Consider the following 27,429-nt stretch of genomic DNA (forward strand, 5'->3'; position numbering starts at 1 on the left):
TTTTAAATGTATATAGAGGATAGAAAGGGAACAGGATCAAAGCTGCGGCACAGCATATTCTGTCATCTCTTCATATTTAATCTGTTTTCTGCTCTATGAAATACATTTAGAGGCTTTATGAGTGTTGATGGTGTTGATATTCATACAGTAGATCCCACAGCTGATTTACAGTCCAGCAGATTTTACAGTCTGAACAGGATTAGAGCTGTCTGATCTCATTACACGAGCCACCAAATGCTTTATTTGTTTACACGCTTATTTATAGACTCGAATCATCAACCTTATCTGGAGAAAAGGGATGAGGGATTTTTCAGATCTCTCTCTCTCTCGGTGACCCCTGCCCCTCGTAAGCTGCTTTCTTCTCGTGGACACTTGCTCTGCTGGAGTTTGGATTCGGGTTGTGTGTTTACTCATACAGGCGGATGGGCTGGCAGAGGCGTGAGCAGTGTGAGAGAAGGAATGGTTAAGAGGTCAGACGGGTTAAACTCTCTCTAGTGGTTCATAAGCCTGTCTGGCAGGCCTCCAGTATACCAGCCTTCTCTCACACTCGACCGCTGGAGCCTTTAACCTCGCTCCGCATACATTTACAGCGTGGAAAAGCATGTATGGGACTGTAAGAGTGTGTATAGAAGAGGAAGTGTGTATGTGGTCCTTGCGTGTCTGTGGCGTGGTCTGGCAGCCCTGTGCCCGAGAGAAGACATGACCTTAATCTGTCTCGATGGGTTGAATCGTGAATAACTGGCCACGATTGAAAATGTCATTGAGCATACAGGAAAGATCATGCAAGGCTGTAGCTAATGGGGTCAAAGGTGGACATGATTCAGATCCAGAGGAGCCCACAGCAATGTGTTCAACGCATTTTATGTCAAAATATGAGGAGGAATATTGCGAGTTTGGTATTTTCCGAAGGAAAATGTAAAGTTGCGATTTTCTAGGCTGATATGGCTAGGAACTATACTCTCATTCCTGCGTAATAATCAAGAAACTTTACTGCCGTACCATGAGTGCAGCAGGCGTAATGATATGACGCAGCGCCTGAAAATAGGCCACCTTCCGTCAACACAACGGAACTATTTTCAGGCGCTGCGTCATATCATTACGCCTGCTGCACTCATGGTACGGCAGTAAAGTTTCTTGATTATTACGCAGGAATGAGAGTATAGTTCCTATAGCCATATCAGCCTAGAAAATCGCAACTTTACATTTTCCGTCGGTCTTAGTGCACGATGTAACTACAGAAGAGTCAAGTTTTAAATAGGAAAAATATCGAAACTCTTTGGTCATTTTCTTTTGAGAAATGCTAATGGTCTTGTCCACTTCAATGATGTATGCTAAGCTATGCTAAAAGTGGTACCGCCAGAACCGGAGATCGGCTGAATGGATTCAAAAACAGTAAAACTCAACAGTTTAACTCTGGGGGAGTTGTAAAATGAGCCTATTTCCAAAAAAAGTGGAGTATCCCTTTAAGATGCGTTTTGGTCGATCGGATCACAAGTGGACGAGGGAGACATTCCCGTTTACACCTGGTGTTTTAATCCGTCTCTTTTGTCCACTTTCAACCACTTCTGTCCTGATGTCTTCGAGGGGAGGGTCTATGGGCGGGTAAATGTGTGGGCTTATTCAGATCTTTCGATCTAATGGACGAAATAAGCTTGTGTAATTTACATGTGAACACGACCGGAGACGATGGAAAAACACACAGAGAGCCTCAGCTTCAGTTTCTGCTCTGACAGCCGCAAGACCAGCCGAACGCTGTGAGTGTGTGTTAGAAATCAGGAATGGTGAGAGAACATTGTGCTTGGTACGTTTTTCATCTTCATACAAAATTTGGGTCTCCAGCCAAAGTGTAAATCCCGTCTGGCCAGCGCTTCCCATAATGTTACGTGTTAGGTCAGTAGACGGAGAGAAGACGGTCTTTTGTGGCTGTTTGAACACATTCGATCACATTACGAAAGCAATCCGGTCGAATGTGTTTTCGACTACCTCTGGAAGTGGTCGAAAGTGGACAAGCTCAAAAAGTTTTAGACCCCGTTTACACCTGTATTTAGCGTCGTCCACTTGTGATCCGATCGACACAAAGCATCTTAACAGCACGGCCATAATGTTGATGACCACAAACAATGTTTTCCACTAGTCCCTACAAGGTTTATTATTGTTAACTAAAACTAAACCTATTAAAAACATTTCTGTTAATTGAAATGATGCTGAAATAAAATTAAATATAAATATCAGTTGGAAAAACTGAAACTAAACGAAAATGAGAAATGTTGCCATGGCAATAAACTCAAACAAGTTTAAGTTGAAGCATTCAAATGATTATCTGGAAATAAATAAAAACCTAAATTAAATGGAAATAAAAATAAATTAAACCTAAATAGCAATATTTAAAAAAATTATAAAAGCACTTAATGAAATTACCAGAAATTAAACTAAAATTAACATAAAAAACTAAAAGTATAAAAATAAAAGCCAGTTCAAAATATTACTAAAACTAAATTAAAAACTGCATTTTTTAAAAAATATTTTGCTGATACATTGTTTTAAGGATTCTTTGATGAATATAAAGTTACAAAAGTGCATTTATTTGAAATATATTTTTGTAACAATGTAAAAGTATTTACTGTTAGGCTACTCGCTGAATACAATTATTAAAAAGAAATGTTTTTCTTTCTTACAGAAAAAAAAAACTCCTACTGACTCCTACTTTTGAACAGTAGTGTAAAATGCTTTTAAAAATTCAAAAAGTGCGAAGTCAGTTATTTATTTATTTATTTATTGTGTGGTAATTATACCACAAATGCTGTCACTCGAACTTCTATTGAACCAGCAACACTCCTTAAATATTTCATTCACAAACTGAGCTTTTTTTAATATTTCAATCCGTCGTCTCCCAAGAGGAATATTCAGTTTTGTAATACTTTATTATTGATGGGATCAGAAAATTACATTAGAGCACATGTATTGTCCTTACATTTTGTTGAGGCTCAGCTCAATATACAGTCAAGGGGCCCAGAATTCCTGTGTGTGTGTGTGTGTGTTTTGGGAGTAGATTATATATACACTCTCATATGTCATTTATGTTTTAAACATGTTTGCATTTGACGAGTGTATTCTAGTGTTACTGTGAGTGTGTGTGTGATCATCTGGGACATTATGAGCTGCAATTATGCACCATTGCCAAGACTGTCAGTGTGATATACTCGTATACGTACCTCAAGAGGCTCCTTAATCTGTCCTGCTCGCACACACACACACACAATCTCATGTTAGCCTGTAGGCTTTCAAACGCAGCTCTTTATCATACACTCACACGGAGCTATTTATAATGACATCGCAGTCTTGTCAGACACGTCAGGGTGAAAGTCGTCTACAGCGAAACCTTGTCTCTTGTGCCTCTTCTGTGAACGTCATAAACTGACCAATCAGAGTGCTCAGACACATTAAGAGAAGTGCCATCATTTCGACATCAGCAGCCATTTTCCCTCTTAAATTGATGTTGTTTTGGTGGAGAACGGCATAAATTGTGCCTCGCAAGAACATTGCGGCGTTTCTCCTGCTTTTAAAGTTAATGGAAAACATTATGATTTCGTGACGGCGCTGAGTCTAATAGCACTTTTCTTTTTTTTCTTTTTTTTTAGTAAATTCTACCGTCCTTCTCTCTTTTAGCTGTCGGCACTCTCTTAATTGCTTATGAGGGCTTCGTTAATGGCTTAAATCAACCATACCAATGTGTTGCTGGTGATTTATCGAGTCTTATTTAGTTTCAGGAAATATGAAGTGTGAGCCAAAGGTGGAAATAGTTGGCCGAGGACAGCAGTGCAAATCTCTCTTGGTTCAGTACTGTACTGAGAAAAAACTAAACAAAAACTCGTACTGTATTTCACACTCACACACTGCGTTCTAACTTCACGTTTTACAGCTCAATAATGGATGTTTTGAGATTTGGGTGCTTTTAATGGAAGATTAGGGGTTATTTACTCCTCATTGTCTATGGACAGCATCTGTGAAACTTTGCTGATTGCCTAGATCAGCGATTCCCAAACTGTGGTCCGCGGACCACTAGTGGTCCGTGAGGGTACTGCAGGTGGTCCGTGAAAAGGCAAAATAAAATATAAAATAATTTTTTTTTACCTTCATTTTACCAGGAAATTCCCATAAAAAAGTAAAAAGAATATGTAGGCCTATATTTATATAAAATGTAAATTAAATTGTCAAGTTATTGTGTGATTACTAAAATAGGCTAGTGGCGCTCGGCCGTGACGTTCAAGCTCAGTGTCGTCGTCAGAACCACAACATGGATCGGTGGATAGCAACAGGTTAGGTTAGCATTTATTTAGTTGTTTGTTTTTAATATAGGCCTATATTAGACAGACGATACAAAGAGGAAGGGAAAGATGTGGAGGGTGACAAAGGAGGATATTACGTTCATATTGGGCTGGCAAATAGACTCCAATGGCTTTTCCTTTTGCCAACTTTTTTTTATTTTTAACCTGGAGTAACGTTAGGCCTACTGTGTTTTCATTAAATGTGTATAGGGCAGAGGCAAATATGTTCTCATTATCACATCACATGCATAGCCTTTATAGGCAGTTTAGGCCTATATGAAACGAAATGTTTATAAATGGAATGAATAAGGCCTGTTATTATTTTAATTTCCAGTTAATGTTAGTTTCTTGATCTCGTGTTTCTGAAATGTTTTGCGGATGTGCTGTTAAGTGGACAAACTCAAGCCTACTTTTTGAGGACTTACGTTAATCCCCTAAAATCGCCAAAGGTTTTGACTATATCCAAGTGTTCTTATTACTGTATAGATTTTATACTCCATTGCTATGGAAATAAGCCTGTTGTTCAAATGAACCTGATTATGCCCTCGGGCGCTTGAGTAAATAAATAAATAAAATTTGTGGCAGCCGTTGTGTGCAGTAAACTTTCTTTAACAAGCTTATTGTACTGATGTGATGACCAGTTATAGTTTTAGTGCTAGTTAGCCTATTTAGAGGTGTGGATTAATTCAGGTAGGACTGTGTGTGGACATATTTTATTATGTGTATTATGAGGTGGTCCGCGAAAATTCTTGATTACAAATAGTGGTCCACACACACAAAAAGTTTGAAAACCCCTGGCCTAGATCATTCATTTTGATCTGTTCCTCGGTCTGTAACAAGCAGGAAAGTGTGTTTATATATACACTCACCTAAAGGACTATTAGGAACACCATACTAATACTGTGTTTGACCCCCTTTCGCCTTCAGAACTGCCTTAATTCTACGTGGCATTGATTCAACAAGGTGCTGAAAGCATTCTTTAGAAATGTTGGCCCATATTGATAGGATAGCATCTTGCAGTTGATGGAGATTTGTGGGATGCACATCCAGGGCACGAAGCTCCCGTTCCACCACATCCCAAAGATGCTCTATTGGGTTGAGATCTGGTGACTGTGGGGCCCATTTTAGTACAGTGAACTCTTTGTCATGTTCAAAAAAAAAACAATTTGAAATGATTCGAACTTTGTGACATGGTGCATTATCCTGCTGGAGGTAGCCATCAGAGGATGGGTACATGGCAAGGTTATTTTCGTAAACGAAAACTGAAACTAAGACTAAAACTATTGGTCAAGAAACATTTTCGTAAACTGAAATAAAATAGAAATTTCAACATAAATGAGAAACTAAAACTAAACAAAACTAACAACAGTTACTGAAAAACTAACTGAAATAAGATAATAATTAGTAAAAATAAATCATCGTTTTCGTAATTAATAAGCTCTCATCCTATACCGGAAAATACGTTTTTTTCCATTCCACTACTTTCGCGCTACTTTATTTTACAATGTATGACCGTTGCGCTCAAGTCTCACGTCTTTTGTATTGTTTCGCGCATGACGCGACGTTCTAAAAACGCGACACTCAAGTTAAAATAAATTTTTTTCCGTTTTTCAAAGTAAAACCGCTTTCTGTGTGAACCAGCCCTAAGAAGCAGAAATGGCCAAATAAATATTTCCATCATGTCTAAACTCTATGCAAATACAGCTGTACCTTAATTCCAGGTAAGATAACAATCTCATGTGAAACTAAACAAGATACCACCACACATATTAGACACGATAGGCTACCACACTGAGCAGAAAACGGAAAAAACAAATAGCATGTCTAGCCCACGAATAGATGTCCACATGTCAGAGTAGAAGTATACTAAATGTCTAGTCTGAATAGAACATTTGAATACGAGTATAACTATGAGAATATAATTTTAAAATATGCAAAAGACAAAAAGTATAAATGGATCAATACAAGAATAATGTTTGAAAGGATTAATCATAAAAATCATATGCATATTTTCTTCTTTTTCTTATACACCACATTTAACAAGATTACATTTTTAATATGAATGAGTATGAATGACTAATTTTTACTTTTTAGTTGCATTTGTTTAGTTTTTTGTTCATCCTCGAACAATTAGGCTATTTTATTTTTATTTTTAAGAGCTTTTCACAAGAGTTAACTGTAAACTGCAAACATTAAACTGCTGGAATTAAATGTCTTTAACTGGTAGTGTTCTATTAACTCTGCTAAACCATAATTAACTATAATATAACTAAAACTAAAACTGAAACTAAATATATAAAAACTAAATAGAAATGTGTTCACAGAATAAAAACTAAACTAAAACTAACAAAACCATTAATGAAACTAACTAAAACTAAACTGAAATTTATAGGAAATTTGGAAATGATATTAAAATAAAAACTAATTTAAAAATGTAAAACTATAATAACCTTGGTACATGGTGGCCATAAAGGGATGGACATGGTCAGAAACAATGCTCAGGTAGGCCGTGGCATTTAAACGATGCCCAATTGGCACTAAGGGGCCTAAAGTGTGCCAAGAAAACATCCCCCACACCATTACACCACCACCACCAGCCTGCACAGTGGTAACAAGGCATGATGGATCCATGTTCTCGTTCTGTTTACGCCAAATTCTGACTCTACCATCTGAATGTCTCAACAGAAATCGAGACTCATCAGACCAGGCAACATTTTTCCAGTCTTCAACTGTCCAATTTTGGTGAGCTCTTGCAAATTGTAGCCTTTTTTTCCTATTTGTAGTGGAGATGAGTGGTACCCGGTGGGGTCTTCTGCTGTTGTAGCCCATCCGCCTCAAGGTTGTGCGTGTTGTGGCTTCACAAATGCTTTGCTGCATACCTCGGTTGTAACGAGTGGTTATTTCAGTCAAAGTTGCTCTTCTATCAGCTTGAATCAGTCGGCCCATTCTCCTCTGACCTCTAGCATCAACAAGGCATTTTCGCCCACAGGACTGCCGCATACTGGATGTTTTTCCCTTTTCACACCATTCTTTGTAAACCCTAGAAATGGTTGTGCGTGAAAATCCCAGTAACTGAGCAGATTGTGAAATACTCAGACGGGCCCGTCTGGCACCAACAACCATGCCACGCTCAAAATTGCTTAAATCACCTTTCTTTCCCATTCTGACATTCAGTTTGGAGTTCAGGAGATTGTCTTGACCAGGACCACACCCCTAAATGCATTGAAGCAACTCCCATGTGATTGGTTGATTAGATAATTGCATTAATGAGAAATTGAACAGGTGTTCCTAATAATCCTTTAGGTGAGTGCTGTATATAGTCTACATTAGAGCCGATTAATCGTTAAAAGATCACTATCTCGATTCAAACACATACGTGATCTCATTCCTAAATGGCAATGATTCGGCTATGTCTAATAAACCTTTGACAAGTACGATCACAGCGAACAGTCAAATCTGTGTCAGCGCAGAAAGCAGTAAAGTATGAAACAGCTTCACGAACACGTCTTTTATCATTATTTCTGTCTTACAATAATTTAAATGATCAACAGAAGTACTGGAATAAAAGTTTATAGTTCGGATGTAAACAATGATGTCTACCAAAATACAGTAAATCCCCTGTTGGCGCTTCAAATAACGATTGTATCATTACATTGTTACACCAGTAGGTGGCGACAAGTGACTGTAAAAAACGCTGATTCATCCAGTAACGGAACGTGTGAAGGCGTTGAATCATTCATTTAAACCGAAACCGACTTTTAAAAAAGTAAGTCATTCAGATTAATTAAACATTTTAAATAGACTGCAGTAATTAACATTTTGTCAGAACCTCAGGTGAATTATTGAATTAATTAAATTAAATTACTCCTTATTTTGTTAGTTGTCTGTTCAGAATCATGATCTCTATTTGAAACAACAACAAAAAAAACGTGATTCTCTCTCTCTCTCTCTCTCTCTCTCTCTCTCTCTCTCTCTCTCTCTATATATATACACTCACCGGCCACTTTATTAGGTACCCCATGCTAGTAACGGGTTGGACCCCCTTTTGCCTTCAGAACTGGCTCAATTCTTCGTGGCATAGATTCAACAAGGTGCTGGAAGCATTCCTCAGGGAGTTTGGTCCATATTGACATGATGGCATCACACAGTTGCCGCAGATTTGTCGGCTGCACATCCATGATGCGAATCTCCCGTTCCACCACATCCCAAAGATGCTCTATTGGGTTGAGATCTGGTGACTGTGGAGGCCATTTTAGTACAGTGAACTCATTGTCATGTTCAAGAAACCAATTTGAAATGATTAGAGCGTTGTGACATGGTGGAAGTAGCCATCAGAGGATGGGTACATGGTGGCCATAAAGGGATGGACATGGTCAGAAACAATGCTCAGGTAGGCCGTGGCATTTAAACGATGCCCAATTGGCACTAAGGGGCCTAAAGTGTGCCAGGAAAACATCCCCCACACCATTACACCACCACCACCAGCCTGCACAGTGGTAACAAGGCATGATGGTTCCATGTTCTCATTCTGTTTACGCCAAATTCTGACTCTAACATCTGAATGTCTCAACAGAAATCGAGACTCATCAGACCAGGCAACATTTTTCCAGTCTTCAACTGTTCAATTTTGGTGAGCTCTTGCAAATTGTAGCCTCTTTTTCCTATTTGTAGTGGAGATGAGTGGTACCCGGTGGAGTCTTCTGCTGTTGTAGCCCATCCGCCTCAAGGTTGTGCGTGTTGTGGCTTCACAAATGCTTTGCTGCATACCTCGGTTGTAACGAGTGGTTATTTCAGTCACTGTTGCCCTTCTATCAGCTCGAACCAGTCTGGTCATTCTCCTCTGACCTCTGGCATCAACAAGGCATTTCCGCCCACAGAACTGCCGCTCACTGGATGTTTTTTCTTTTTCGGACCATTCTCTGTAAACCCTAGAGATGGTTGTGCGTGAAAATCCCAGTAGATTAGCAGTTTCTGAAATACTCAGACCAGCCCTTCTGGCACCAACAATCATGCCACGTTCAAAGTCACTCAAATCACCTTTCTTCCCCATACTGATGCTCGGTTTGAACTGCAGGAGATTGTCTTGACCATGTCTACATGCCTAAATGCACTGAGTTGCCGCCATGTGATTGGCTGCTTAGAAATTAAGTGTTAACGAGCAGTTGGACAGGTCTACCTAATAAAGTGGCCGGTGAGTGTATATATATAGTTTGAATGGAAGTGGGCGAGAGGAAACAGAAACATTCAATAGCTTTGTGTGAGGAAAAGATCCTAATTTAAGTATTGATTGAAAAGCTTAATTTCTGCCATAGCTCCTAAATCCCATCAGTGTGATTTAAATATTTGCATATTCAAAACTGTTTCAAGACACATTATAATCAATCCCTGATGTCAAAGCTGTTGTGATACGTCTTCATGTGCCATATTTCAATACACATGAATATTCATGAGATTTCAAGTGTGTCTTTTTTGAATTATTTGTTGTTATTCATATTTTGAATTAGCTTTAATATCATATTTCCAGTTTTCGTTTAGTTGTTTTATTTTTAGTTTGTGCTTTTGTCATTATTATTTTTTATATTTATATTTATAATGCATATTTATTTCAGTTTTAGTTTTATTAATTTAGCATTTAATCTTTTTTTTTCCATCTAATATTTTAATTTTCTTTTCTTTTAGCTTTATTTCAATTGACAAAAATAATTTTTTATAGTTTTAGTTTGTCAACAATAACAACACTGGATTTGCTGCAAATATTTAAATTAATATTAAAATGTTATGTATTTAACACGAAATCTATGGATTCAGAAGACTTAAAAATAGTCATATGAAGTACTTTTATGATGCTGATATGGTAATTTTTCACTGTATGAGCAAGAGCAGCGTGAACACTCTGCGAACGCTCTTCTTTTATGTTGCATGAAAAAAAAAGATGCATATATATGTAATGTAATGAGGGTGAAAAAATTAAAATGTAATTTTTACACGCATGTTCATTTATGAGGTTTAAAATGCTTGTTTATGGTAATCAACAGTTGAGAAATATTCCAAAATATTCCTTTAACTCGCAGATTTGAATATTTATGATGATTTGCACTCTGCCGTGAAAAATATATCTAACATGCATGCAACACACACACACACACACACACACACACACACACACACACACACACACACACACACACACACACACACACACACACACACACACACACACACACACACACACACACACACACACACACACACACACACACACACACAGTCTCTCACTAATTCTCATAAACACACTCACACACAATAATAGCCGTGGGATAACGCCCACACATAACACACACGTCTGACTGACTTGCGCTTTATCACCATCATTAGTGCGACAAGAGGCATCCCAGAACCCCTTTACATAAACACATGCGTGGGAGATGCGCACACACACACACATTTGTTCCTTGTTTTGTTCACTAAATTGCTCTTCTGGCCTTTACACGTCATTCTTTTTTATCAGTTCCTCTCTCTTGAATCTTTGTGACATGCAGCTGCTACTGTCTTTCCTCAAATGTTTTCCTCTTATCGTGGAGAAATACACACACTGAGGTAAATAAAATACACACAGTCATTAAGAACAAAAGACTGCGATGTTTCTTCATGACTTCTGCCCTTCGTTTCTTTCTATTCCTGTTTTATGAGACTTGGAGAATGGTGTTCCTCTGCCACTCCGACCTCCATTTCTCCTCATCCCGCCATCACTGCCGATCATAGTCTCAATTACTCATCCTGTCTTTACTTTATTCTTTCTATCTCCCTCTCTCGTCCTCGTGCTTCCATCAGCCTCTCTCATCCCATTTTTACCTCTTTATCTCTCTCTCTGTGTTTCATTTATCTTTAAAGGAGAGCCAAAGGTTCAGCTTTACTTACAAGTATTGTTCTTGTTTGTCTTTTGTTTCTCCTCTTTTCTTTTTCTCTGCTCCAAGCGCTTTCAGTGCCTCACCTTACAGGGAAGAGCCACATTCACATTCCCTCTCTCTCTCTCTCTTTCCACTCTTTCTTAAACTTTCTTTTCTGTTGTCCGCTCACACATTTTGTCTTTCCGTCACCTCCTATCATCTCTATTCTCAATCACATCAGCAACAGCTTGTCACAGACCATCAATGTCTCTCTCTCTCCATCTTTCGTCTCAGAATATCTAGATGTTTTAGGGTTACAGTTAACCTTGACCTTCCTGATGTCTGTCTGTCTATCTATCTATCTATCTATCTATCTATCTATCTATCTATCTATCTATCTATCTATCTATCTATCTATCTATCTATCTATCTATCTATCTATCTATCTATCTATCTATCTATCCATCCACCTATCTATCTGTCTGTCTGTATCTATCTATCCAACTATCTATCTATCTATCGTTCTATTTATTGATCTGCTATTCTGTCTATCATTGTATATATCGTTCTATCGCTGAATCGTTCTATGTATCTTTCTATCATTATTGTTTTATCTACTCCCCTGTGCAAACACACTCTGCAGTCTTTCGGTGAGGCTGAGAGTGTGAGATGAAAGTGTGAAGGTCTCTTTTCTTCACACCCTCCATCGGTCATTGGTAGGAATGTTATTTTGCTGCCCTGGGGTATTTCTTTCAGAAACAGACAAAATTGTTCAAAAAGTCCACTTGAGACTGACAGAGAGTGATATATGAAATAAATGAATGAATCGGAAGACACTAAAATATTATTCACATGAAGGACAGAGGTGTGTCTGACCTCCATTTCACTCTCTCTCTCTCTCTCTCTCTCTCTCTCTCTCTCTCTCTCTCTCTCTCTCTCTCTCTCTCTCTCTCTCTCTCTCTCTCTCTCTCTCTCTCTCTCTCTCTCTCTCTCTCTCTCTCTCTCTCTCTCTCTCTCTCTCTCTCTCTCTCTCTCTCTCTCTCTCTCTCTCTCTCTCTCTCTCTCTCTCTCTCTCTCTCTCTCTCCATCCTTCAGTAAATAAGATCTGGCACTCTCACTTACATCAGGTCATTATTTCTCTCTCTCTCATTTAAGATGGCCAGACCTTATTACCAGGGTTCTAAATTAACTTTTTTGATCACCAGCCAATGTGGCTGGTAACTTTCTAAAGTTACCAGCCATTTAGAATTTCCACTAGCCAATTTTTTTCCGGTGAAAATAAGAGAAATTATGAGTGCCACTGAATGCATTTGATAATTTTATTAACATTGTTGGCATGAAAAACACATATAAACTACAATACAAGACAGAAAGTGCAAACATTTCATTTCAAGTTTGGGATCTATCTCTATTAGGGATGTGCACGAATATTCGAATTTTCGCTCTGTAATTATTATTAAAAAAATAAAATACTAATACTAATACTTTTTTTCTTCAATTTTTTTTCGCAGTTATAATTAAATGCACTGGGTGGAGCATTTAACAAGTGGATTGTGTTTTTGATCACATAATGTCGTTGTCTGCCTCGCGAAGTTTGGAATTACTTAGATGAAAATGATAGCCTATTACAAAATGGAATTACGTTTAATCAATTATTAATTATTAATTATTATCATAATATCACCACCACAATGAGAAATCACATGAAATCCAAAGAAACAGCAGTCGACTGAGGAAGCAGCTGTCCATCACTGCATTAACGACTGCAGGTCAGCAGCTGTACCCCGATATCTTCTGGTAGCAAAATGATTTTGACATTTGCTTCCTTTAAGTTTCGTTGAGGGAGACAGGTTTAAGAACAGAAAACGCAAAGTGCTGTTACTTCACTTTGCACACACACACGCGCGCGCGTCTCTGCATTTTCTCACTCGAGCATGTGGATATTATTGTTTTTCTCAACATGAACGTGAAACAATATAAACACGATAATCATATGCTGATTCGAGTATGCTGACTACGTTCTGTACGATAACTGCCCAGTCTGCTTTTTTTTTCCGCTTTTTTCCCCGTTTGCGCTGCCTGAGCTTAAATGCTTTTGTTGTTTATATATTTTGTTTACACATATTGTTTAATGTTTTCAACTAAAAGAAAACCTTAAGATATATAGTAAGCTTGTTGTGTAGGCCTATAGGCTATTGCCTAATGTATAAGCTTGTAAGAAATAATGACAAAAACCTTAAACTTAAAAAAAATAACGTAGGCTATCTCTCGTTAAACGACATTTAAATTTAAACCCAGAAGTCTGTCCCAACCACCGCCGCATTTAGTTTAATCTTAACTTTTTACTTTAGCTACTTTACTAGCTCCCTCCTCTTTCAGTCTGCTCCCTGCTCTGGCTCGTTCTTCATCTTCCTTGTGTTTTCTGGTGGATGGACGCGTACGCTCCGTTTGTTTCCATGATCAGTTCTCGCGCTGGTTTCACTGCAAACTGCGCGCAGCCAATGGGCGTATGAAACGTCATCACGTAGCATTACGGCACAGTGTTTATGGGAAATGTAGGAAGTACTGCCAGGGGGATAAATGACCGAGAACAGAACCTTATGCATCACCGGCCAAACTGGCAAGTAAGTTTTTATTAACACCCGCCAAAATGAATTTTAACCCGCATTTGGCGGGTTGGCGGGTGTTAATTTAGAACCCTGCTTATTACCGAGGACAAGCTGTCCTGTCCTGTCTTTGGGCCGTGCGTCTGGCCCACATGTACCCAGCCATTGTCTTCTCTTAGCTCACTTCAGCCCACATGCATCTCACACAACATCACCTGTAGCCCACTTCCCATCAGGACCGGTCATCGCTGGCCTACTTACTGCAGGTCCATAATATCATTTCTCAAAATCCCGTCAGCGTTCTGGAGGAAGTGAAAAGAGTCCCTCGGTCGAGCGGGTTTGTGTGTGTGTGTGAGTGATGGATGCAGTTTGAGGCGTTTTAGGAAGTTAAATGACCTCCTCTGGGACCGGAAATTAGGCCTCATTAGAGCAGCACCATGATGCAGAGTGACATTTCTATGTGTTAATCCACATTAGATCTAATATATGTGTGTCAGTGGGAACTATTACTACAGTGTCTGAGAGTCTGTTGTAGATATGTTTGTGTAGCACACAGGTTGTATGCGCAGTGCACATTGGGTACATTTTCAGTATGCATACAATCCTCAGATGAAAATTTGTCAAAATGTGCTTTATACAACCAGAGCACAACGCCTTAAGCTTATAAATAAAATCCCGACATCACAAGTACAGCAGTTATCTCAGATATCACATTAGATTACCAGATAAAGCTTTGGCGGGACAAAAATTAATCTGCGGGAAAACCCCTGCTATTTTTAACATCTGTCTTGACGCATCATTTGAAGAGACTGCCACATTTTCACTCAAACTTGGATTAAGAATACCATTTTAAATTCTAAATAACTAGTGGGTTCTGATGCTATCTATTTTATATGTTATATGTAGAACATCTCTGGATATATTTGTGGAAGTATCAGTTCAGACTGAAAAAAAAATCCCCTTAAAATGAGATAAATGTACTTGAGAAGCAACACTGCATAAGATATTAAGACTTGTGTTCAGAGAATGTTCGTATCTTTAATACAAGTTAATACAAGTGACAGATTTTGTTACTAGTTTCAAGTAAAAAACAGGTTTAAAACAAGTGAAAAAATCTGCTATTGCAGTAAGACACAAATACACTTGTAAAAAAATAGACATATTCAAGATGCAATCTATGAAAACAATGCTAAATATTGTATGTAGTGTTGCATTTCAAATATTTATCGCTTTTTAAAAAATACATTTCTGTGTATATATATATATATATATATTTTTTTTTTACTTGAGAAAATGTCATAAAAGACTAAATAAAAACATTAAGAAGTCACTTTTTGAATGGTTGATTTATTGCTGTGTGTATGATATAAAAATAATAAAATCTCTTCTTTTCTTTCACAGCCACATCGGACGGGACGCGTCAGGGGCTGGAGAGCATGAGAGGAGGAGTTTGTGCTACACAGGGCATGAAGGTGGTGCTGAAAGTGGGACAGAGTGAGTAACACACACACACACACTCTTGGGAGCGTATCGGCAGACAAAGCCAGGGGGTTGTTCGCCTGAAACAGTTACGGATGCTGGATTTGCGTTTCTCTCAGTGGCACAGATGACCACGCTCGTGACCAATAGCTGTTGTTTACACACAAACACAAACTCTGTCGTACCCTTGTTAGTTTTTATTATTAAACTCAGGACAACAGCGGTAAGTGAATCCCAACAGACTGTGGACACAACTCCACGAGCCGTAACTGTACACACACACACACACACACTCGTGTCTGTTTAGTTTAGAGTTATTTATCAGTCATGCCTATCACACTACACTGTTGAATGAAAGAGGATTCAACATAGCTATGACAAATTTTCTTTTTTATTATTATTTTTTTTTTTTGGCTATAAATCATATGTTTTTTCCCCCAGAAACATTACTGACTTTACTTAAAAATCCCGTTCTGTTTCCCCTTTTCCCTCTTGCTCTCTCACTGTAGTTGTTATCTGCTTCGTGGCTGAAAGGTCACGTCTGTTTTGTTTGTCATCTAAATAAAAGCCGTTTCGGTTGGAGATATCTGATGAGATGTGCCTGCACACACACAGACTGTCATGGCATTTTGACAAGTGTGACAGCTCGCCATAAGCTCAGAGATGACTCTGTGTGTGTGTGTGTGTGTGTGTGTGTGTGAGTGAATGAAATGTCTGTCTGCTGTCTGAAGTGTTTGTAACCTCAGTGGTAGCCCCTCAACAGCAACATTATGGTGTGATACGTCTTAAAGGGACCACACTCTGCACTTTTACTCTGCTTTTTTTTACTCACACTCTGCACTTTTACACTTTTGGGGCGGCAGTGGCTCAGTGGTTCATGTAGGTTGTCTACAAACCGGAAGGTTGGTGGTTCAATCCCCGGTTCCACCTGACCAAGTGTCGAGGTGTCCATGAGCAAGACACCTAACCCCGGCTGCTCCCGCCGAGCTGGATGGCGCCTTGCATGGCTGACACCGGTGTATGAGTGAGTGAGTGAATGGGTGAATGTGAGGCAAAATGTAAAGCGCTTTGGTGGCCATTGGGTCTGTGAAAGCGCTATATAAATGCAGTCCATTTACCATTTTTTTTACTATTTATTATCTTCCCTAAAGTTGTAATTTAGATGTACAGGACCTTCTGGACCCTCTCTGTGACCTTTAGAAATAATCAGGTCGTCTTTGCTACTGTACCTTTAAGACTTATGCAAATAGCCTTCTTGATGATTGGTAAACATCTTTGCATATGAATTAGTGTCAACTTGAATAGAGTTGATTTATACACCACTGGTCAAAAGACTAGATTTTTTAAATGTTTTTTGAAAGAAGTGTCTTATGCTCACCAAGGCTGCATTTATCTGATCAAAAATACAGTAAACACAGTAATACTGTGAAATGCTACTACAATTTCTGAATCATTATTATTACTAAACTCTTTCTCAATGGTTTTTCCATAGGTCAATATGGTCTGCCGGCCAAATCTCCCAAACCCGACCCCGCGGGCCGCATCAACAACCCAAATCCAGGTAAGCACAGCTGCCTTCAGTATCATGAGGATACGGCTCATCCCAAACAGACACAACATTAATAAAAGAACAGAACTAACCAAAGGAACAAGGGAAGGAAGCGACAGATGGATAGAGAGAAACAGGCGTCTTGGCGCGCGGGTTCTTTTTGATATATTCCACCCTTCTGTTTGTTCTCTCCTCCTCACATTCCCCCTGTTTCCCCCCGTCCTGCTCTTCCACGGAGGCCTGAGCTGTAAACCGGAGGCAGAATGCGGTGGAGGTAATGGCCGCTCAGGGAAGGATAAAGGATGAGAGGAGGAGAGAGCCATCGTTTCGGAGACGTATTAATGCCATTAGTTTAGCGGCTTGGGTTTAGTTGGTCCTGAGAGGAAGAAAGACACAGAGAATGGGAGGGAGAGGAGGATGATTAGTGTATTATGATAGAATGAGAGAATTACTCACACTCTTTGTTTGCACTTGTATGACATTTGGGAGCACAAGAATGGGGCCTCGTGTCTTATTCTGTTTTTTAGTTTCCTATCTATCTATCTATCTATCTATCTATCTATCTATCTATCTATCTATCTATCTATCTATCTATCTATCTATCTATCTATCTATCTATCTATCTGTCTCTATCTATCTATCTATCTATCTATCTATCTATCTATCTATCTATCTATCTATCTATCTGTCTGTCTGTCTGTCTGTCTGTCTGTCTGTCTATCTATCTATCTATCTATCTATCTATCTATCTATCTATCTGTCTATCGTTCTATCTATCTATCTGTCTATCATCCTATCTATCTATCTATCTATCTATCTATCTATCTATCTATCTATCTATCTATCTATCTATCTGTCGTTCTATCTATTTGTCTGTCATTCTATCTATCTATCTATCTATCTATCTATCTATCTATCTATCTATCTATCTATCTATCTATCTATCTATCTATCTATCTATCTATCTATCTATCTATCTATCTATCTATCTATCTATCTGTCTATCGTTCTATCTATCTATCTATCTATCTATCTATCTATCTATCTATCTATCTATCTATCTATCTATCTATCTATCTATCTGTCTATCATTCTATCTATCTATCTATCTATCTATCTATCTATCTATCTATCTATCTATCTATCTATCTATCTATCTATCTATCTATCTATCTATCTATCTATCTATCTATCTATCTGTCGTTCTATCTATCTGTCGTTCTATCTATCTATCTATCTATCTATCTATCTATCTATCTATCTATCTATCTATCTATCTATCTATCTATCTATCTATCTATCTATCTATCTATCTATCTATCTATCTATCGTTCTATCTATCTATCTATCTATTTGTCTGTCATTCTATCTATCTATCTATCTATCTATCTATCTATCTATCTATCTATCTATCTATCTATCTATCTATCTATCTATCTATCTATCTATCGTTCTGTCGTTCTATCTGTCGTTCTATCTGTCGTTCTATCTATCTATCTATCTATCTATCTATCTATCTATCTATCTATCTATCTATCTATCTATCTATCTATCTCTCTCTCTGTCTGTCTGTCTATCATCAGTTGGAGTGGAGGAGTGTATAGGTGGGTTTGGGGGCTGAAGGTCATTAGGAGCACAAATAACACGGACAGTCATAAAGACATGGAGCGAAGGTGGAGGTGGAGGAAAGGAGTGAGGGATGGAGAGAGAAAACGAGAGAATTGTGTCAAGAATAATGATGGGCCAATTGAGAGCGCCTGCAGACAGATCCCTGTATTTCCGACCATTCCCTCGCTCGGCAGGGGCTCTCATTGTCTCCCGTAGAGATCACAACTGCACACACACATATACACGCACTGAAACATCAGCCATGTCCAGCTAACTCAGCACAATGGTCATTTGTTCCATGTCTTGTATTTAAAGTGTGTGTGTGTGTAATCAAACCTTGCTGTACCTTTCCAATCTGTCTTTCCCATTGCCAGTGAGCTATAGTGAGCCTTCGTAAAGGAAAGGTTCACCACCAAAATAACAAATCTTTATTCTGTGAAACACAAAATTAGATTTTTTTTGTTGATGAAACTGAAACTTCAAATTGGCAATTACTAAACATACATACACTAAAAGTATACAATACAGGCTGTCAAAAATAACATGAAAATAGTCCATACAACTCCTATATTTCTTGTCTTTTGAAGCCATACACATGATTTGTGTGATCACCACAATTTCAATTGATTTAAAAACTTTTCACAATACAGTACATATTGTTTCAAAGCAGCTTTCCGGAAAATGCATGTTTCAAATGTTGCAATCAAGAAGCCAGAAGTATTTATTCTAAGAAAATTTATTTCAGTTGCCATTTCAAGCTAATGTGATGTTACCAAATTGCAACCAAACATGACGTGGTGATGGAGGGCAAGATTTCCATTCCAAAAACCCCTTAAATTAAAGCTCAAAGCTATCATATGTCTTCAGAAGACTTTGAATATACCTCCCAAGTCACATGTTTACATTCATTTAGCTCTTTTTCCATGTTGAAGCTTGACAGGCTATGTGTCAAAACAGCAGCTTGGACATACAAAAAAAAGAAACTGAAACTCCTACAGGTTTTTTTCTCTTTAAAGGCCTGGTTTCACAGACAGGGCTTAGACTAAGCCAGGACTAGGCCATTTAAGTAGTTTTTATAAATGTTCCTTAAAAAAAAATATATTACTGATGTGCACCTTGAGACAAAACAAAGGCTCTGACATATTTTAACCCTCTGATGGTCTTAGGGGTCTATTGGACCCCAAATGACTTTTGCTCAAATTAAAAAAAATGTTCTCTTTGTCCAAATGGTTTGAAACTTTCTACGGCTCTCAACACTTTCTAGATCTACAAAAAAAAAAAAAAAATTTAATGATATCTGTTTTTATGTTGGCGTGACAAAAATAGTCACACTCGTGGTCTTCGGGGTCTATTGGACCCCGCAATCAAAATAGACAAAATAACACCATCAAAATCAGAAACAACGTAGAACACATAGACAGAAATGACAGAAATAAAGTGGCACACTTCCAACAATGCAAAAAACATCCACAATCCAAAATTATCATGCTCACCACAGGCGCACACACACACACACAAACACACACATAAAGAGGAATACATTTATACAGGAATACATACAGACTATAAAAACTGTTCTCTTATCATTTGTAAAATAAAATAATCTAAAATGCAGAACCACCAGAAAAATAAATTGGTAACACTTAGACGCATTGAAAATGTGCGCACACACACATACACACACACACACACACACAAACACACAAACACACACACACAGGAATACATTTGTAAGGCTATAAAAAGTCTTATAATTTGTCAAATAAAATCATACAAAATGAAGAACCACCACAAAAATAAATTGGTGACACTGTACACATAAAAATAAAAATAAAATGTACACACACACACACAACAACAACAACAACAGTGAAGTGCCAAACCTGCTCCAACCCTGTCTGCAGAAGTAATGCGGTTTACCATGCATAGTGTTTTTTCAGTACAAAAAATGCTAAATTTTGACAAAAATTATTTTATTTTTGTTATAATTGTGATTTTATAATATTTAGATATGAATCCAACTGAATCCAACTTTAGAAACTATTTCTTTCAGTAATTCAAATAGCAAATAGCATATAATGGAGCTCTATAGCCATCTAGTGGTTAAAGTGATTTATTACAAATTTTAACCTGTATTTTCCAAAAAATGGGCAAAAATCTTACATTAAACCTTGTAAAATTATCCATGGTATCCCCAGGAATGAAAGTTAGAAATCTGGGTCTTTTATAAAGTTTATTTAAGATAAAATGCTGTTTTTTTGTAAAAATCCTATTTAATTAAATATTTATTTATTTATTTATAGAAATTTAAAAAAAATTCATAAATTCTCCAAAAACAGCACAAATGTTGAGTAAAAACATTAATAAACAGAGTTAAATTATATTTGTTAAAAAAATATATATTGTTCGGTTACAAAATTAAATGTTGTTGTCTGGGGTCCAATAGACCCCGAAGACCACGAGTGTGACTTTTTTTTGAAGACCATCAGAGGGTTAAGATATGTCAGTGCAAGTAAGACAGCTCAAACATGCATTTTAGTCTGAGACTAGGCTTTAGCCTTGTCTGTGAAACCAAGCAATAAAGTCTTTATATAGTAAGCCAGTTGACCTTTGAGAATGACCATGAGGTGGTTATCTAGCACATCTCTATTGTGAGGTTTTGTACTCGCTCAGGTTCTTCATCTTAAAGAGCCCAATCAAGCCACAGCGTTTAGATTGGCTTTCATTTCCCCTGCGAAATGCCTCCCACACGCCATAATCCCGTTATGTAAAGATAAATGACTAATATAGCCTCATAGATCCCACATCTATTAAAATGCTCTCTCAGCTGTTGTTCATAGAAGAGGCTAAATACTCGATTCCGGTGTGTGCAAAGCTGCCGCCCATAAACCACAGCTCATGTTTCCATGTGTAGAAAAAAAAAGGTTATTTATTATGTTTTTTAAGAGAACATTTAGAGCTGCTGCTCCCTGGTGTGTCCTCTGAGTGTTTAACAGCTTTTAGGGCAAAAAAAGAAATGTAACGATAAACAACTTTCAGCAGCAGCAGCAGCAAAAAAAAAAAAAACGTTGCTGTATTAAGAATAATTCATGGCGAAGCCTCGTCTGCAAGTACTGTAAAGGCCTATTCACACAGAGGAAATATTCAGCATGGATATTCACTAAAAACAACAACTTTGAATTAAAAAACAGAGCACTTCTATGAAACTATTCCTACTGGAGACACAACTTTGCCTGATTATGGGAGGTTTTCCCAGTTTACTCTCCATGTGAATAGACCTTTTGTCTGGCATTTGTGTCACTTCTGCATTTCATACTTGATGTGAACAGGACTGAATGCTGTATCCAAATACACATTTTTTCAACTCAACGGTCTGATGATTGTGGTCCACGTCTCCATTGCCAGACCACAGCGGCTGACCACAGGTTTACACGTGCCAAAACGCGCATGTTTGCGGAAACCCAATCCACCTTGACTCACTGTGATCTGAGTCACTGGTCAGCGAGTTCAGAGAAAAGTCCAGTACTTTACAACATCCTCCAACTTTATTCAGATTTCTGACAGTTTGAGTGAACACGGAGGGCTCTAATTGGTTCAGTCTGATCTGTTAAGGACATGAACAAGCCAATCAAGGGGTTAGATGACTGGTCCCGTTTAATTTGTTCCATTTGATTGGTTAAAGTCATTAACTAGCCCATCAGATGGCGAGTTGGAGATAGGCGATGCCGGAGGGCAGGATGTGGCTGCGCTAATGAACCCGCTACATCAGACTAATACTCATGTAAGTGTCAGAGGGCACTTCTCTGAGTCCACGCTCCAATACGGGAACAAGTTAAAGGTGGTCATCTCACTAATGGGTGTCATCACCAAATGCGATCCAGAAAGTTTCCCTGACAAAAAGCACTGAACTTCAGAAAACTATATAGCCAATTGGGCCGTCAATTTAAGGGGCTTATGTGAAGTTTGTTCAAGGAAGCAATATGTGACTTCCATCATTTTGCTGGAAGTTGCATGAAAATAGGTCATTTTTGATCTGTTCTTTTCAAACTGCCCTTTTTATCATGATATTCAGAGCATAAATGTTGTTTTGTCACTTAAATGTGGTGTGACAGATTGCTGCACTGCTGAAACTAATTCAGTGTCCAATCCATAGCTTGTTAGTTAGCTAAAAAAAGCTTATCAATAAAATCATAAATATTAAATACATGCATTTTATTTTTTACTTATTTTTTACCTGTTAGCAATGTACCGTTGAATAGAAACCATGTACGTTTTTTTTTTTTTTTTTTTTTTTTATATAAAATGCAGAAAAGTTCAAAAGAACAGCATTTAGTTGAAACAGAAATCTTTTGTAATAGCATAAAAGTCTTTACTGTCACTTTTGATCAATTGAATGTGTCCTTGTTGAATGATAGTATTAATTTGGATGGTAGTCGTTAGAATAAATCTCTAACCTCTATTCAAAAATGCTTTAAAAAAAAGAGTTGTTTTTTTTCGAAAACTATTTTTTATGACAGCCACCATTTAAATTATTATATCTCTAAATCATTTATTACTGAGTCATAACGATTAAAAATGATGGAGCAGGTCGCATATATATGGAGTGTCATATGGGCTTTATCATACACCCGGCGCAATGCAGCGCCAGGCGCGACGCAAGTGATTTTTGCTAGTTTCAGCCCAACGCAGTTATCATTTTCACGTCCTGCGCCAAGTTGTTTAAATAGCAAATGCATTTGTGCCCATTTGTGCGCCCATGGGCGTGCTGGTCTGAAAACGAGGTGTGTTCAGGCGCATTGTTGGCTTGGCGCATTGCTATTTTGAGGAAACTGAAATAGACTGCGCCATTGACCAACAAAAACCTGGTCTAAAGTCAATGGCGCAAATTTTTTCCCGTTATTTAAAGAGCGTGTTAGTAATATGCACCTATAGGCGGATCCACAACGCGCGTACTTTGTCCCGTAGATGGTCTGCTCACGCGCTTTAACCTCAAGCACGAGCAGATCCGTTTCCTCGCTAGAGAAGCGTTCAGTCTTTCTGCTGGAAAATTCCTCCATGTAAATAGCGAATCCGCCATGGCGCGAACGCAACTGGCTTTTAAAGGGAATAGGAGATAAGACTCTGATTGGTCTATTGCATGTAAAGCCCAAAACATTACTCATTAAGAGAATAGGGACAACCCTTTTAGACCATGCGCTGGGCGCGCAGACCATTTTTCCCGTCGTTAAACTAGCAAAAGTGGATTCGGACTCGCCCTAAGTGCACTTAGACCATGCGCTTCAATCGTTAAAATAGGGCCCTATATATCTGGAATTGATCAAATTCTTCACTTTGTTTTGCAGGTGCTGGAAACAACACACATCCCCGAATTCCTCCCAGAAGTCCCGGTGGAGAAAACGGCCCCCTCCCTCCCTCCAACATCGCTGTTATCGCAGGTGCGGCCGGCGGTTCGGCCTTCCTCCTGCTCGTGACCGCCGTGATCTGCGTGGTGTGCTACCGGCGCCGACATGCCAAGCATTCAGAATCGCACCACCCTCCCCTCTCCCTGTCCTCCCTGACCTCGCCCAAGCGGGGCTGCGGTGGGGGCGTAGGAGGCGGCAACAACAATGGCTCCGAGCCTAGCGACATCATCATCCCGCTGCGGACTTCTGACTCCGCCTACTGCCCGCACTACGAGAAAGTGAGCGGGGACTACGGCCATCCGGTCTACATCGTACAGGAGATGCCTCCTCAGAGTCCTGCCAACATCTACTATAAAGTATGAGAACCGGAGACGACCTTACCGACAACATCCGCCAAGACCACACCCACCTTAAACGACTACCTAAGCCACGCCCCACAAGCCCCGCCCCCTACAGTCTGCATCCCCGTAGATCCTTTTACCTTTACACGCATTTCTCCGACACACTAACCATTCCTGGTGGAGTGTGTCTGTGTGTGTGTTATCATCCCTCGTCACTCCCCCCAACTTCGGCCTTTTGTTGAGAGAGAGAGGATGTCCTGTTGTGAGGGCCTCCCTCTCTCTAACGTCCCACATGGGGAAAAGTTCTTAAAGCTCGAGAAAACCTCCTGGAGTGATTCAGCCCAACTGAAAAAACATAGACTCCTTTTATGGGGGGCGTTCTGGAGCACAAGCATCAAAACTTTTTCTGATGTACTTGCAAAAAACAGACTATAAAAACACAAAAAAGAAAAAAAGAAAAGGAAAACTTGTCCAAACCTACAAAGACAACACGTGAACTCTGACTTCGAATGCTACATCTACTCACAAATAGCAGTCTAGTTTGTATTAAACTCCTTCGTGATGGGGGAGGGGCCATTAATTCAGCCAATCGTCACACAGGGCTGCAGTCACGTGATCTAGGACCCATGTGTTTGATTGGTGGAGTTGTAGTGGCGTGGAGAATCTTGTATATTTTAATAACGTGTGTATTTTGTGAGTGTGTAGGATAAATATTCCAACACTGCAGTCGCACGCGTTGCGACCGGCGGGCTTCAATACAACTCGCAAGTGTTTTTGTGCGTGGATGAGTGTGTGATTGAGTACAGTGTTAGCGTGAGCAAGGGCGCGTGTGTTTGTTAGACTGTTTCAAAACCAAAACACAAAAATATGAGCGAACATCAAAAAAGTTTTTTTATCGCTTTCAACACATAGATTATAATTATATATGAATACTGCGTAAAATAATTTTTAGATTTTTTTTTCCATGTAAAGTTACAGTTTGCTAGGCCTAATTTTTGTTTTCCTATTTTTTTATGACATGCTGACCTTGTTTCTTTCCCTTTTTGAGTTGTAAATTAATTTAATGCTTTTCATTTTGTTGCAGAAACCAAGTTTGTTTGGTTCCCCCTCGTTTTCCTCTTTCCCTGGAGTCTCCTCCGTTCTACACATATATTTTTATAGCTCCTTGTACTCTGATGTAGTTTTGAAGCTAGACCTCGTTTGTGAATGTGTTGAGGTAGAACAATCCCGAGAACGCTTTTTTTATTATTATTTTTAAAGACGCTTGGAAATAAGGGAAAAAAACCCAGAGAGGAGGCAAGAATTGGTAGGGGGGTGAAATAAAAAGAAAAGAATGCGAACACCGCCTGTTGGGAAAGCAAACGCACGAGCGAGGAAACTTCTAGAACGACTGTGAAACTATGGAAGAATCACATTAAAAGAAAAAAATAGGGGAGGGGGAGGTGGAGGAAGAGAAGAAAAGTTGAAAGATGCTTAAAGGAGGAAAGAGAGAGAGAGAGAGAGAGAGAGAGGTTTTTATTAAACTCGTCTGAAACTGTGGAAGAGGCAGATCTGGGCTCGGTGGTCTTCTGAGGTACAAAGAGACAGATGAGGGGAAGAAAGGAACTCATTCTCTCAGATGGACAACAGGATAGATGGACACACAGAATTACTCTTTTACAGACACACAGTGCTCTTTTTTGTTCACATGAAGTGAAGTGGAAATATTTCTAGACTCATTTCAAATTCTTGAGTATCTGCGGGCTCGTCTCAATTTAATGTAGACGTGTTCGGACACACACACACACACACACACGGAGATCGACTCAATGGCCATGGCACACAGAAAAGCTCTTGTAAAGAGATTTTCATCACACACACACACACTCAATCAAAAGCCATTCTGATTGGGCGTATATGCTGGTTACCTCAACAAACGCCGTGATTAGCATTGTTCGTTCGCATTCTCTTTCTCTCCTCTCTTTGCCTTTCTCTTTCTCTCTCACACACACACAATCATTGCAGCTTTGTAACTAGCTGTGTGTTTATCTCAGTTAGTGCCAATGAAAATCTCTCTCTTAGGCCTGCAACATACTCTATGCAAGTGTGTGAATGCAAACGCTTCTAGCACGTCGTTGCATCCCCGAAATGTGTCAGAACTCAATTATTAAGTGATTTTAAATGTATCGGAATTCAATTGCATTCTCAATGTGGCCAGTGTGGGCGCTATAGCAAGTATTAGCATAAACTAGTCTTCTTCTACAGTCGGTTTTCTCTGTCACGGCAGATCAATAGTTTGGGAAACAATGGCTGCATCCGAAATTGCATACTTCCCTTCTATATAGTAGATGAAAAACAGTATGTGACCAAAGTAGTATGTCAGAATTCACAGTACTCGTAAAAGAGTAGGCAAAAAGTTCACGGATGACCTACTTCTTCCTAATTCACTTTACCATCCCATGAGGCCACAGGAGAGGATTTATGAATGGCAGTGAAGCGACGCAACTGACGCTGTAGGTCACATGATAATGACAACATAGCGAATGTGATACATCCATTACATTCATACTACACACATTCATACTTTTTTAGCGGCTGTGACATACTTACTTATTCAAAATAAGTACCTATTCAAGAGATTATGCGATTTTCGGACGCAGCCAATCTCACTAAGCTGGTTATATCATATAGTCTGCACTATTTCTTCTGAAATTCAAAATGGCATACTAATAAGCTACTATTATGAGTGCAGACTTTTTCTAGCTTTAGCTAATTAGCAGAGAAAAATGAGCTATATGGAACGACAAACAAAATATCTGATTAATATTGTGACCACAATTTAATTAAAAATGATGCAAATTAATAAAACATGGCCTCAAAAGGAATAAGTCATGGGAAGAAATTCTAAATTCACGGCCACTTGTTGTGCATGTAATGAGCAGGGCTCCATAGTAAGAGTAGTAAGCTAGTATGCTAGTCTGAAAACATCGTTCACGTTTGTTCAATGTGTTGACCAGGCATTAGCATCCGTGTTTGCATACTTGCGTAAAATATGTTTCTGGCCTTAGGAGTACAAATTGTGTTCTTTTTCACTGCCATTGTCACTGTGTGTTTTGTATGCGTGTAAAAGAATGTTATCGCTAAGAAATACACCGCATACACACGCACATAATAACAAGCCATTCATACCCAAATATGTTAGGGGTCTTATTTTGCAGATGTGATTTGTGACGTTGGGACTTGAACAATCTGT

The 27,429-nt window shown here is 38.8% G+C and overlaps 1 protein-coding gene across 1 annotated transcript in view; it reads left to right on the forward strand.

The window, feature by feature from the left end:
• efnb3b (ephrin-B3b) overlaps positions 1-26,750 on the forward strand; it is a 107,093-nt gene extending 80,343 nt beyond the window's left edge. The window contains exons 3-5 of the mRNA XM_056244105.1: positions 15,220-15,312; positions 16,790-16,858; positions 23,797-26,750. Of these exons, the coding sequence (XP_056100080.1) occupies positions 15,220-15,312; positions 16,790-16,858; positions 23,797-24,218 (584 nt within the window). The 3' untranslated portion in view covers positions 24,219-26,750. The remainder of the gene's footprint in view (positions 1-15,219; positions 15,313-16,789; positions 16,859-23,796) is intronic.
• The last annotated feature ends 679 nt before the right edge of the window (positions 26,751-27,429 follow it).

The sequence above is a fragment of the Rhinichthys klamathensis genome, unplaced genomic scaffold (genome assembly GCF_029890125.1).
Source record: "Rhinichthys klamathensis goyatoka isolate OS25496 unplaced genomic scaffold, OSU_Roscu_1.1 h1tg000909l_1, whole genome shotgun sequence".
Taxonomy (NCBI): domain Eukaryota; kingdom Metazoa; phylum Chordata; class Actinopteri; order Cypriniformes; family Leuciscidae; genus Rhinichthys; species Rhinichthys klamathensis.